This window comes from Dermochelys coriacea, chromosome 2, assembly GCF_009764565.3.
Source record: "Dermochelys coriacea isolate rDerCor1 chromosome 2, rDerCor1.pri.v4, whole genome shotgun sequence".
Classification (NCBI taxonomy): domain Eukaryota; kingdom Metazoa; phylum Chordata; order Testudines; family Dermochelyidae; genus Dermochelys; species Dermochelys coriacea.
In genome coordinates this window covers 260,050,168-260,063,556 of record NC_050069.1, presented here as the reverse complement: position 1 = coordinate 260,063,556, position 13,389 = coordinate 260,050,168, and the positions used below count along the sequence as shown (strand labels likewise).

The 13,389-nt window shown below is 47.5% G+C and overlaps 1 protein-coding gene across 1 annotated transcript in view; it reads right to left on the bottom strand.

Annotated features, from left to right (window-relative positions):
- The window catches only part of PLCD1 (phospholipase C delta 1), a 95,045-nt gene that overhangs the window by 20,593 nt on the left and 61,063 nt on the right, over positions 1-13,389 (bottom strand). The window contains exons 6-8 of the mRNA XM_038390475.2: positions 8,033-8,234; positions 6,406-6,550; positions 5,002-5,151 (exon numbers count right to left, since the gene is read on the bottom strand). Coding sequence (XP_038246403.1) covers positions 5,002-5,151; positions 6,406-6,550; positions 8,033-8,234 — 497 coding nt within the window. The remainder of the gene's footprint in view (positions 1-5,001; positions 5,152-6,405; positions 6,551-8,032; positions 8,235-13,389) is intronic.

The following is a 13,389-nucleotide window of genomic DNA, read 5'->3' as shown; positions in this document are numbered from 1 at the left end:
AGACATAGGTGAGGTTTTTCATAGGGGTGGGTGGGTGAGATTCTGTGGCCTGCGCTGTGCAGGAGGTCGGACTAGATGATCAGAATGGTCCCTTCTGACCTTAGTATCTATGAATCTAAACTCTCCAGTGTGCTGAGAAGTGGCTTATCTTCAGCCATTTGTTTCCGTTCTGCTTGTTTTTTCCCAACAGCCCCTTTTAAACTCAACCAGTCTATGCACAAAGTAAACATCCCAATTATGCGGTCGACACACAGTATTCTTAAGTTATTACAGAGTAGCTCCAAATGCATATCACATAGTTTCATAGATTCATAGGGCCCATTAGATCATTAAGTCTGAGCTCTTGTATAGCACAGGTCAAAGAGCTTTACACAGTTCTGCCACTGACTTGATACATAGCCTTGGGCACTTTACTTAACCTCTCTGTGGGCAGGATCCTGGTAGGGACTGAATTCAGGTGCGAATTAAAATGGCTCAGCACCATGTCTCAATTTCCACAGTGTGCAGAATAAAGATACTTTCCTACCTATCTGACGGGGGAGCTGTGAGGGTTACTGAGATAATGCTTGTCAAGGGCTCTGAAGATCCAACACACTAATACTTATTACACCCTTATTTTGTACAATGTCTTTCAGGGCAATTGTCTCCCAAGCTGCTTTGCAGGGTGAAATAGCAATAACTGAACAATGACGTTAAAGGAGAAACGATGGCAGAAGATGGAAAAAATTAAGGGGCCCCAGCAAGAGAGGAGGAGAGACATTTTCCAGTGAGATTTTTAAGAGAGGCAGAGAGAGAGGAAAGCTATCCCAGAAAGGAGGGGCTGCAAAGGCGGCTCCCTCCAACAATGAAATAACTATGGAAAAAGACACAGAAGAGGACCCGGGGGAGGACGAGACCTAGATTCACCAGTAGGGAGCAATTTGCCTCCATTATACATGCGGTGGGGGCAGGATTCAAAAGAAACACTGATGGCAGAGGCTTTCAGGGTAAGTTGCTTGATTTAGTGTATCTTCCAAATGGCCCTGGTCCTGTGCCTTTCGGGGCAGCGCCACTACTCTATGGATAGCAAAAGCTCACTCCGGGTCTCACAGATTATTTCTGCACTGGAATTAAAAACCCACAGCTGGCCCATGCCTGCTGACCCGGGCTTGCGGAGCTCGGCCTAAGGGGCTGTTTAATTGCGGTACAAATGTTCCAGCTTGGGCTGCAGCCCGAGCTTTGGGACCCTCCCACCTTGCAGGTGCCTAGAGCCTGGGGCTCCAGCCCAAGCCCCAATATCACAAACAGCCCCTTACGTCTGAGCCCAAGTAAGCTGGCATGGGCCATCTGCGGGTTTTTAATTGCAGTGCAGACACACCCACAGCAGACGGGGTATTGCAGCAGACTTATGCAATGATGGCTCTGACTCAGGCAGACTTTCTGCTACTGAGGAGTGAATCTAGCCCAAGGAAGGCGAGATGGGCAGGGGGCCACTCCATGGAGAGTTAGCAACTCTGAAGTGTTGAGAGGCCAGGGGGACATGGTCACATCTTACCGTATGTGAGAGGATGGGAAGCAACACTCTTGGCACACCAAGCCATACAGCAATGGCATCGGGGCAGCCACTGAGAAGGGAGATGCGGTAGTCAAGGTAAGAAGCGATTGATTAAATGCCTGAATGGGGATGTCAGGGTCACAACAAGAGCTATCCACTCTATCAATCTGGAGTGTTTTATGAGGACTCTAATATTTAACCCATCTGATTCCTCTAGTCACCAACGACTTTAACAAGTGCTTTATTTCAATTCCAGTACTGGGCTGGCTAAGCTATTTTCTACATGCTCTTTAGTTAGGATCACCTACCCGTGAGTTATTGTTCCATTCTGATCTAATTATTTCTTCCACTTGGCTCCCGAGTGAGCTTTCTCAGAGACGGGGGGAAATAAAAAGCCAGGTGCCTTTCAGAATGGCAGTGAAGTGACTGGATCACGTGCAATGTGATAAAGAACAAGAGAGACAAACTTAGACAGCTTTACCAAGAAAACCTCCAGGGGAAGATGGTTTCATGGAGAAGGAAGTTTCCAAGGAGGGTGAACTACTGGGGATGGGATGGGATCATCTATTGTACATCTATACCTTGGATGTGAGAGTTGACATACCATGTGCCCAGCAATGCAAATCAGCCATCCATCTGTATAAAGCCTGCTAGGAGACTGTCTGTGCTCCAGGATGGTGGAGTGAAGAGTGGCTGAGGAGGTCAATCCCCTACGCCCACCCCATATGTGTAACTCTAGCCTCTCCTTTCTCCTCCCAGCCCCTCAGCAGCCTTCTATGTCGGCCTATGCAGGGATGTTACACAGACTGGTTCCATGGCCCGTGGGGGTGCCCTGGCACCCATGCAGCCATCTGCCAGTGGACCTCCCTGGGCAACCCCTGGGCGTAGCTTAAGTGGTTCAGGGGCTTTTGCTCTCCCTCGGCAACCAGGTTAATTGCCCCTGATGTGAGTAGGCAATGAGATTACTCACGTGCATAAGGACTTCTCACAGCAGTAACGGTTTGCAGGATTAGGACCTACCAAAAAAGATACACACTCTAGACAGCAACGTAATTTATTAGTGCGAATCTGAACTGTGTCAACTTCCCTTTTCCTGCAGTGAGGTACATTTCTTTAAGTCCTAAAACTACCCAGCCAACTGACTCCATAATGATGCTTCTCCTGCTTTGCATTTTGTTTACTGCCTTCCAGCTGTTTGCCAGGGGTAGATTCCAAACAGAAAATAAATGGACACACTTTTTTCTCATAAAAAATTCATTGCCCCCTCCCTCTTCCCTCTTGTCAGCTTTCATAGGAAGTGGAAAATTAAGGATGGTGTATTACGTATCAATTATAAATGAAAGTATTTTCTACAACAGTCAACAATTTGGTCTTGAGAAAAGATTCTACTAGGCACACATGATAGGCAGATGGAGGAATAGTACAGGAGGGAAAAAGTGAGGAATTATTTTTATACCACTATTTTTTCCCTTTTTTAAAAAGCTGACTCGACCAGATCTTTAGCTGATATAAATCAGCCTAGCTCCACTGACTTTAATGCAGCGACAATGATTTACACCAGCTGAGGAGTTGGCCCATTGTCTATCGGAGGAGCCAGAGGGCATATCAGGTAGATAGCAGGAAACAAAAATGTACAAAATGTCTTTGGTTTTTGTTTGATTTATTATTTCCCATTTTATTTTTCAATGATTTTTAAAGATTTATATATATATATATATATATAATTTTACTGGGCTACAAAGAGTTAACAGCCCCTTGAAAAGCAATCAGCTGATTTCAGAATTTTGCACTGAGGGCAAACAAGGAGCGAAGAAGTGAGGGGAAAGTCAGTAACACGATCTCTCAAGAGCTTGCTTGTCCAACTCAGTAAAATCTTATTCAATCCCCAGCCTTGGGGTGTGTCCTATCCTGCACGAGCCATAGCACAGTCAGTGCTTAACTATGGAGTGAAATTCTTTTCCCTAATGCAAAAGTCCTAGTGGAGCAGTGGTACATTTATTCATAATAATAAATCCTGTTTATTATAGCAATGCCTAGGGATCAACCAAGAACAGGGCCCCATTTTGTTAAGCACTGTACAAACACAAGGTAACACTCCCAAATGCCTTAAAATACAGCAGAACACGAGAGACGCCAAATTCCTATGGTATTTTTGACCGCTTTCCCTCCCCCTTCCTCCCCCCCGCACTGATCATCGGATTTTCCCCATCCACAAACTCCTCCCAGCACTTCCTGGGCCAATGAAGCTTTGGGTAAAAATAAGAATTTTAAAAAGCATTCAAAATGCCCTAGTTAATCCAAGGTCATTTTTGTTGCTGTATCTTCTCCTCCACATGCTGCTATTTTGGATTCAGGCCTAAGTATCATAGAGCGGGACAGATTCTCAGCTGGTATAGATCAGTGCCATTGGCATCCAGGGAGCTACATTGCTTCACTCCCAGCTGAGTAAAACTCTGGCTAATTTTCTGCAACAGTCACAATGAGTTCAGATCTGTATTGAATTTATTAGCAGCATGGATAGTAACCAACCAAGGGCTCACAAGTGTTAACTCACTGAGTTACCTCATCAGTCTGCTGGGTCCCTCCCTCCCCTATCAGGCCTAGGGGTCAGCTCCGCAAACTCATTGGCTGCACTGATGTGCAAGGATCTCTAGGCACATGCCACTGGCAAGGGGCCTCCATACAAGGGTCCCTTGCCTTTGCACTGCCACCCAGCTCTCCCCCTCCTCACAATCCCTCGACAAGGCAGCTCCCATGCTCTCTATTACTCCCCAAGCCACCACTGCCCTCAGAATCTCTCTTAGTGGGAAGAGAGTCTGCAATATGACATGGTTTGCAGTAACCTGCACTGATTTTCCTTAAGCATGTTGAGGTAGGGAGGGGGTAGGGGAAATCAGTGCAGTATGGCTGTCTCAGTTACTCTGTCTATTCCCTGGGAACGGGCCAGAATCCTCATGGAATAGCTTCCCAGGGACTGAAGAGCAGCGGAAAACAAGCCAGTGAGAGCTTCCTTCCTCTTTCAGTACAGAACAGTGCTGCTCCTCTATATTATAATCAAGTAGTGGTCAATTCTGCCTATTCAGAAGCACGGAGACAACTCCCCTAGCTACTTCTCCCAAGGAGCTAGTCTTCCCCTCATCTACACTAAAACTAATTAGGATAACTCCAGCATCCAGAGGACATTAGGCCCCGGAAGGTCATATTAACCAAGTTCTGTGTAAGGTGAGCATATACAAAACAGACCTGTAATATCCAGCTAACTGGACGTACCCTGTGAGAAAGCAATTGCTAACAGGGCTGAAGACATTGTCTGGCCTCTGGATCAGAAATTCCCTGAGTTCCACAGAGCCAGTCTTCAAGTGAGATTCCTCAGTGACTCTCCTTATCACGGTGAGTGATAGTACATGAGTCTGACAAGAACACAGGCCGTGTAACAACACACAAAGCATTCAAGTAGCTCCACTCACCTCCGGCGAGGGGAAGTCTGATGTATTTCCATCAACTGGCATTACCAGCAGCATGTCCCCTAGGATCGTCTTCATGTGCTGAGCCATCATCTTCTGCTGTTCCAGGCTACAGTGGTTCTCCAAGGAAATGATTACCGGGTATGGAGAGGTCTGTGGTAAGACAGCCACATACATCATGGTTTAACTCTGGCAATCGCTTCCCTTCGTGTGTTACAAAACCAATGTGCTGCGCAGTTTTCAAAAGGCACATCTCTTTGGAAACCGGGCCGTTAACACAGCAGTACAGACGAGTTCCAATACACAGTAACTCTTCACTATTTAACATTACACATTAATAGCACTGTTTTGGTAGCCATCTACTGAAACCCCCAGGAAGTGTAATCTAGAGGCTAGGACGCTGGACTGGGAGGCAGGGGCTCAATTCCCAGCTCAACTGGTCCACAGATCTTGAACCAGTCACTTAACTTTCCCTGCGCCTCAGTTCCCAATCTGTAAAATGGGGATAATGCTTCCTGACCTCAGAGGGCGTTCTGAAAGTAACATCCATTAATGCCTGTGAGATGCTCAGATACTAGTGTTACGAGGGCTAGACCGATCCTATATCATCAAGTCATTTCTTCCTTTCCTGATAACGCATCTAACAGGTTTTAGGACCCCAGGAAAGTGCTACCCACTGTGCACCCTCATGGATATTTCCTTGCAAAGTAGGCTTCTGATTTCTGCATCCTAAAATCCTGGGGAAAACAGGATGTTGGCTCTAAAGGCAATTTAACTGAAGAAGAAGGAGTAAGCCTGAGTCCCCAGTGAGTCTGGAAGAACAACAGTCTTGATATAAAGGATGACAGCCCAGGGCTGCTATTCAAGGCACCCAGATTTGATTACTACATCCTGTAATTTACTCCCAGTAGGAAGAGAGAGGGAATATCTCCCATCAGTCCTTCACATGCACACACATGGATTTCTCTAAACCCTCTGGATAAATAAGGCTGAGCCATCAGACATCACAGCCAAGCTAAGCATGAACTGAACAGCTGAGTTAATTGGACTGCCTACATTTTCCATTGCCTACATGCATTATTGTTCTAATTTCTGGTTATTGTCTTCACCGTGGTAGGGGTCCAGGTCCCATCACGCTAAGTGCTGCACCCATGGACAAGGCAAAGACAATCCCTGCCCCAAAGGGCTCAGCATTTCAATAACCCTCAGGTGCTGCTCACTGCAGAGGGCAAGGCACAGGTATGGCAGCCAGAAAGGGACCAATGAGACATGCAAGTATGCAGGTTTCATTCTGTACGCACAATGGAAAGCTGATTATTTCACTGGAGCGGAATGTCTGCCTGTTTGTTCTCAGGGAAAAGAAATGAAGATGCAGGATACCCGCCCCGCCCCATCCTTTGTTCTTACTTTGAAAGCATAGTTCTTGATGGCTTTTATGGCATCACTGAAGAGGATCTTGGAGGTGAGTGTGTAGCCATGATAAATAACAGGGTCTGAGTTAGGACCATCCCAGCAGTCCAGCTCCACACAGCGGCAGCCTTTGGTCAGGGCTCTGGAAACAAAGAATGGAGGCATTCGGGTTTTTCTCCCTCTTCCCCCCCCCCCGAAAAATGGGACGATATTGTACATGAGCATTTCAATATACGCTCATGGATGGCTTTGACAAGTGCAGAGTAAGTGAAAAAAGGGGAACCTGTAAAAAGTGCAGTGGGACTGAGGAGCGGGGAGCTCAAGAGAGATCAGAGCAACTGAAAGGAGAGGAGCTCAGAGAAACTGATGAGCAAGCTCAGAAATGCATAAAGGAATCTGAGGAGAGGGGAGATGGGAAAAACTCAGGGCACCTGAAGATAAGGGGGATCTGAAAAGCACAGGGCGGGTTGGAGAGAAGGGAGATTAGGGAAGCCCTGAGATGGTGAAGAGCAGATCAGGAAAGGCTGACTGAACATAAAGAGAGTGGATCAAAAAAGCCATCAGTAGCTGCCACAATCAGAGAGGCCTAGACCATGAGCATTCTTCATGCAGATTTGACAAGGACTTGGGGATGCATTTTCAAAGTTGTGCTCACTGACGTAGCGATGCAAACTTCACTGTCATTTAATGAGACTAAATCCCCTTTAAAAAGTTCACCCCACAGATTATACATCTTGAATATATGCTCACAAAGCCTCTGCCCTGCATTGTCTGGTTCAGTCATTTCCTGCCTTCAAACGTAAGTTCTTGTCTATATATTCATCACTGTAGTCTTCTGAAGATGATCTTTCCACTTTTCTCTACAGAGGCGTATGTGTACAGTAGGCCATGTGTAGCGTAATTCCCCCATATACTTAAAGAGACCCATCTCCTATAAGCACTGCTACAAGACTTGTGGGAACCACCGAGTTAACTGCAATAGAAACAGGATTAAATAATTTCCTGATATTGCAAAATGCATTCAAATAACTAATGAAAGCAATACACCGAGCTAAACCCTCTGCCCCTCCCCGTTGCTTTTGACTCGCTAGCTGCTACTCCCCAGCAATTCCATCGGGTTGGCAAGGAGCCATGGTAGCAGAGCACCTGCTCAGTGGAACTAGCGCTCACACTCTGATCATGACTCACGTGACTTGGGTTTCCTCCTGGAATCATGCTATTGCCTGAGAATTCAGCTTTCACTGAAAAAAGAGTAAATTTCCAGCCCTCCTGGCTGCAGAGAAAAGCTTGAAAACATGACCCGTGAAGTTCCCAACACCAGAAGACAAATGCAAAGCATGTTACATTTATTAGTTTTTAAATCTCATTCTTTTGGGGGCCTGACTCAGGATTATTGCATGCTTAGGATTGGCAATACTGTCAGCTACAGGGAAGTATCTTGTTGCTTGTCTGTTTGCAGCTGTTTGAGGCCACTCCAACATCTGGCCACTAGCTGGCAGACACAAAAATCAGCAATAAGGTTAGGGTCAGTTCAGGCCAGGGTGGAACTGAACATTCAAGGGTCAAGTCTGCCTGTATGTGTTCTGTATCCTTGTACAATCTGCATTGAGAGATCCCCCTTTACCTGATATAGGCCTCTGTGCTACTGGGCCCTCTGAGCTGGTCTTCCATTAGATAGGTATTGTGCGAAGATGACACCAAGTAGTGACTGAGGGGCTGAGTCATGTCCTGGTAAACTTTACTGTGAGAGGAGTTGAATATGTTCCCCTCTGCAGACAGCAGATACATCAGGAAACCATCTTTGGTCATGATCTGTTGCTTCTTGGCTACCAGATAAAAGAAACATAAATCAGCAGTGAAAATATGACACCTTAGTATTGGAAGAATGTGAAACACCCTGAGCTGTGAGGCCCCTCAACACCACCTGCCCTAGTGTGAGGAAGTTTTGTCTGTGCCTTGCTGTGGGTCAGCACTCTAACACTAATAGGTTCTGGCTACACAAACACTGTCTTCCACACCTCCACTCTCTCTGAACAGGTTGGCTAAAGGCACACACCAACCCCCGAGTCTTCAGAGCACTCCTTGTAGTGTCAAGCCCCTCCTAATGACCAGGCCGGCTGTTCCCAAAACAGCAGTACACACCAGCTTGTAAGATGCAACTCAAGATCACCACTTTGCTTTACACCACAGCACTGAGATCTATTTACAGTGAAAACAAGAATAAGTTCATTCTCAAATACAGACATTCCAGCGATAATGAGTAAGAACACTGGAAACAAATGGTTACATATAAAACAAAATCATAACATGCTTTCTAGAGACTAAACTTAACAAGTTACCCTCCTGTTTAAAGAAGCTTATCTCACCAGAAGTTATCTCCAGTGGTTTCAATCAAGCCTGACTGAAACCCCACTTTCATGAAGCAAACTCGCTGTCTGTTTATGTTCTAGGTCAGGGGTGGGCAAACTTTTTGACCTGAGGGCCACATCTGGGTATGCAAATTGTACGGTGGGCCATGAATGCTCACAAAATTGGGGGTTGGGGTGTGGGAGGGGGTGAGAGCTCCAGCTGGGGGTGTGGGCTCTGGGATGGGGCCAGAAATGAGGAGTTCAGAGTGCAGGAGGAGGCTCCAGGCTGGGACAGGAGGTTGGAGTGTGGCTCCGGCTGGGTGTATGGGCTCTAGGCGGAGCTGGGGATGAGAGGTTGAGGGTGCAGGAGGGTATTCCAGGCTGGGATTGAGAGGTTTGGAGGGGGATCAGGGCTGGGGCAGGGGGTTGGGACACGGGAGGGGGGCAGGGGGGCAGACTCCGGGTGATGCTTACTTCAAGCAGCTCCCAGGAGCAGCGGCACGTCACCCAGCCGGCTCCTACATGGCATGTCCTCCCGGCAAGTCCCCCCACCTGAATTGGAATTCAGCAGTCTCTCGTTGGAGTCTGTTTTTGAAGTTTTTTTGTTGAAGTCCTACATGGTGGCACAGCCAGGCAGGTCTGCACGCTGCCCCATCCACAGGTACCGCCCCTGCAGCTCCCATTTGCCATGGTTCCTGGCCAATGGGAGCTGTGGAGGCAGTGCTTGCAGCAAAGGCAGCATTTGGAGCCCCCTGGCTGCCCCTTCATGTAGGAGCTGGAGGGGGGACATGCCGCTGCTTCTAGGAGCTACGCGGAGCAAGGCAAGCCCTTGACCCCAGTCCCTGGCTGGAGCGCCAGAGTAGGGAAAGCCCTGGACCCTGCTCCCCAGTGAGAGCTCGAGGGCCAGATTAAAACGTCTGAAGAGCCGGATGCAGCCCCCAGGCCACAGTTTGCCACCTCTGTCCTAGGTGAAGGATGACAGATCTTCTCCCCCAAACATACCAGACCAAGCCTTTGATTTGCACCTCCAGACAGGGGTTCACTCCCCACCCCCCGGCTGTTCACCTGTTCCTGCTACTCTTCTTGCTTTGAAGTTTTCACAATCCTTCATTAGTATTCAGTTCAGACCGGTGCCATGAACCATATAGTGAACAGTCAGATAATCATTTCTTGTCTGACAGAAAACCTGTTTTTCACCTTTTCACCTGTGACTAGTCACTAGACATAGGATGTAATTTTCAGTAAAATATTATGTGTAAATATAGCTCTTTATACAACATGCATATGTTAGTTCATGATATCGATGACCAGTGTGACACTGGCTTTTATTTGAGACCACACAGGACATTCTTTGGTGAACTACCACATTCACCAGAGACCCAGGGGATTCCTGGAGCCCCTCAGCCACAGGCACCAACTTTCTTCTTTCCAGGTGGGTGCTCCACCCCCACTCCACCCCGAGGCCCTGCCCCCACTCTGCCCTTTCCGCCATGACCCCACCCTAGCTCCGCCTCTTTTCCCCCCACTCTGTCCCCTCCCCCAGCACCTCCCACCTGCTGCTGAACAGCTGATCAGCCGTGCCTGCCAAACAGCTGATTGGCAGGTGGCTGGTGGGTGCTGAGCACCCACTATTGTTTTTCATGGGTGTTCCAGTCCCGGAGCCCTCACAGAGTCGGCACCTATGCCCTCAGCACCCCTTGGCCAAGAGACATTAAGAGATTTTTGGGTCACAAAGAACTAAATCTGAAAGGATTAATATCTGTACCCACAGATGCCTGCCTATAGCTCCCACTGACTTCAATGAGCTGCCTATGCTGAATTTGGCCTAGTGATACTAAAGATCTTAGTGTTACTCAGTAGCAGCTGATAGCCCTCTTTGCCTGACAATGCTTTTAGAATAAAAAATGAACATCTAGCTTTATATCCCCTTCACATCCCTCAAATTCCCTAGGAAACACTAATAATGTATCGTCTGAACAAACCAAGATTTGCAAAAGGCAAAAGCCAACGGCGTACAGCTGTACTGGCTTGACTAGAGGATGCTCTAACTTATGCTGGGAACTGAACTGGTCCCCAGGCCAGTCCCCAAACCAGAGAACTGCACAGCTACTTTCGTCCCCACCCCATTCTTGAGCTGTGCCAATGACAGCACAGACACAGCCCAGGAACATGGCCTTTCAGCTGTCTTGAACATTCAATCTAAGATGCTGCACGGTGGTTACTCATTTCATCTCCGAGCAGAAATAAAATAATTCTGTATTTGCGCTATTGAAATGTACGTCACTTAACTAGCTGCCTAAATATGGATTTAGGTGCCTAACTATTTTTAGGTACCCAAGTTTCAAAAAGTTCTCCTTGGGATAGATTCGATAAGAAATGCAGACGTGGTGACGCTGAGCATTACTGTGTTTTTCAGGTGCTTGGAAAATCACTGGGATTCACAAAGGCTGAGTTGAGGTGCTTAGGCTCCCTATGCAATGACTAAGGAGGGATAGGCAGTAGGGCCTCAGAATGGGATTCACAAAAGCCAGCATGCTAGGTGGCTACTCACCTTCGGATTGCCACCCGTCCGGTTTTCATCTGGACAATCCAGGTTTTGGCTTGTGTGTCTGGGTGCCATTTGACAAACATTGATGTCCAGTTTTTTTGATCTGTGGGGGAAGAAGCGGAGCAGGGGCGGGGCCTTGGGAGGAAGAGATGGAGAAGGGGGCAGGGCCTTGGGGGAAGAGGCTGAGCAGTGCCACAGGGATCTGGTTACCAGCCATTAGAAATGTGGCAAACCTACTTCAGCTATACAAGCCAATGGGAGATGCCAGCAACAGGAGTGTGTCCTAAAGCCCCACTGCTCTCACAGAGATTGGCCCTAAGGGCAGGCTGCAGGGACGCACCTCCCTCTACTTGGGATTCTCAGCTGTGAACCCTCGCTTGGCATGTGGCATCTATGCTGTTTTTGCAGGCAGCCAGGGGAGGACCAGAGCCAGCTCCCGCCTAACTTTTAGCCCTATGGTTAGTGTACTCATATGGGATTTGGGAGACCCCAGCTCAAATCTCCCTTCCTCATGAATGGAGTACAGGGATTTGAACAAGGATCTGCCACTTTTCTGGGGAGTGTCCTAACTGAGCTCTGGGATATTCTGAAGCGGGGCTCCTCAGTCTCTCCCGCTGAAGCAGTTGCTCCATGGATAAATCATATAAAAAGCCATTGGGGCAGGGGGACTGGATCCCAGGTCGCTCACCTCCCAGGAGAGTGCTCCAACTGCCAGGTTACGGAGTCATTCTCAGACTTGTGGAGGTAAAAGACCTATCTCGCTTTAAGATTAGACTCGATAAGTTTATGGAGGAGATGGTATGATGGGATAACATGATTTTGGCAATTAACTGATCTTTAAATATTCATGGTAAATCGGCCCAATGGCCTGTGATGGGATGTTAGATGGGGTGGGATCTGCGTTACAACAGAAAATTCTTTCCTGGGTATCTGGCTGGTGAATCTTGCCCATATGCTCAGGGTTCAGCTGATCGCCATATTTGGGGTCGGGAAGGAATTTTCCTCCAGGGCAGATTGGAAGAGGTCCTGGGGGCTTTTTGCCTTCTTCTGTAGCATGGGGCCTGGGTCACTTGCTGGAGGATTCTCTGCTCCTTGAAGTCTTTAAACCACGATTTGAGGACTTCAATAGCTCAGACATAGGTGAGAGGTTTTCGCAGGAGCGGGTGGGTGAGATTCTGTGGCCTGCGTTGTGCAGGAGGTCAGAGTAGATGACCATAATGGTCCCTTCTGACCTTAATATCTATGAATCTATGACTTGTGCTCACTCTCTCTTTGGCCCAATGAATCTTACCCTGTTTTGTATAAACTCATCTGTAGGGGCCAGATCCAGTAGGCAAATTCTAACCCAATCGGGCCCCACATGTGACTTAGGGTGGAGGGGAGATATGATTGAGGTCTATAAAATCATGACTGGTGTAGAGAAAGTAGTTGAGGATCTGGGCCCATTGAGTTCAAATAAGTCTAGATGGTCTTTCAGGTGGGACTCTGAAAACCTAAATTCTGCCACTCTGCACAGATCTCAAAATTCCCATAGTACTTGGTTTGCCCCACAGGATCTTACCTAGCAATTGTCCGAGTTTGCTAACATCTGCCTTCTTAAAGTCCATTGTCTTTCTTTTGCTGCCTTCCTCCTGACATTCCTTAGAATCATGAGCTCTATCATTTCATGAGCCACTGTCACTCAAGCTGCCTTCCACTTCCAATTCTCAACCAGTTCCTCCCTATTTGTCAGAATCAAATCTGGAACAGCCTCTCCCCTAATCACTTTCCCCACCCTCTGTAATAAAAAATCGTCTCCAGTGTATTCCAAGAACCTGATGGATAAACTGTGTCCCACTGTAGTCTTTTCCCAACACATCTCTGGGTAGTTAAAGTCCACCACCACCACCAAGTCCTGCGCTCTGGATGATTTTGTTAGTTGTTTCAAAAAAGCTTCATCCACCTCTTCTTCCTGGTTAGGTTTTCTACAATAGACCCCTACCATGACATCACCCTTCTTTTTTACCCCTTTTATCATTACCCAGAGACTTTTAAGAAGTCTGTCTCATCTCCTATTTCCATCTCAACCTCAGCACAAGTGTATAC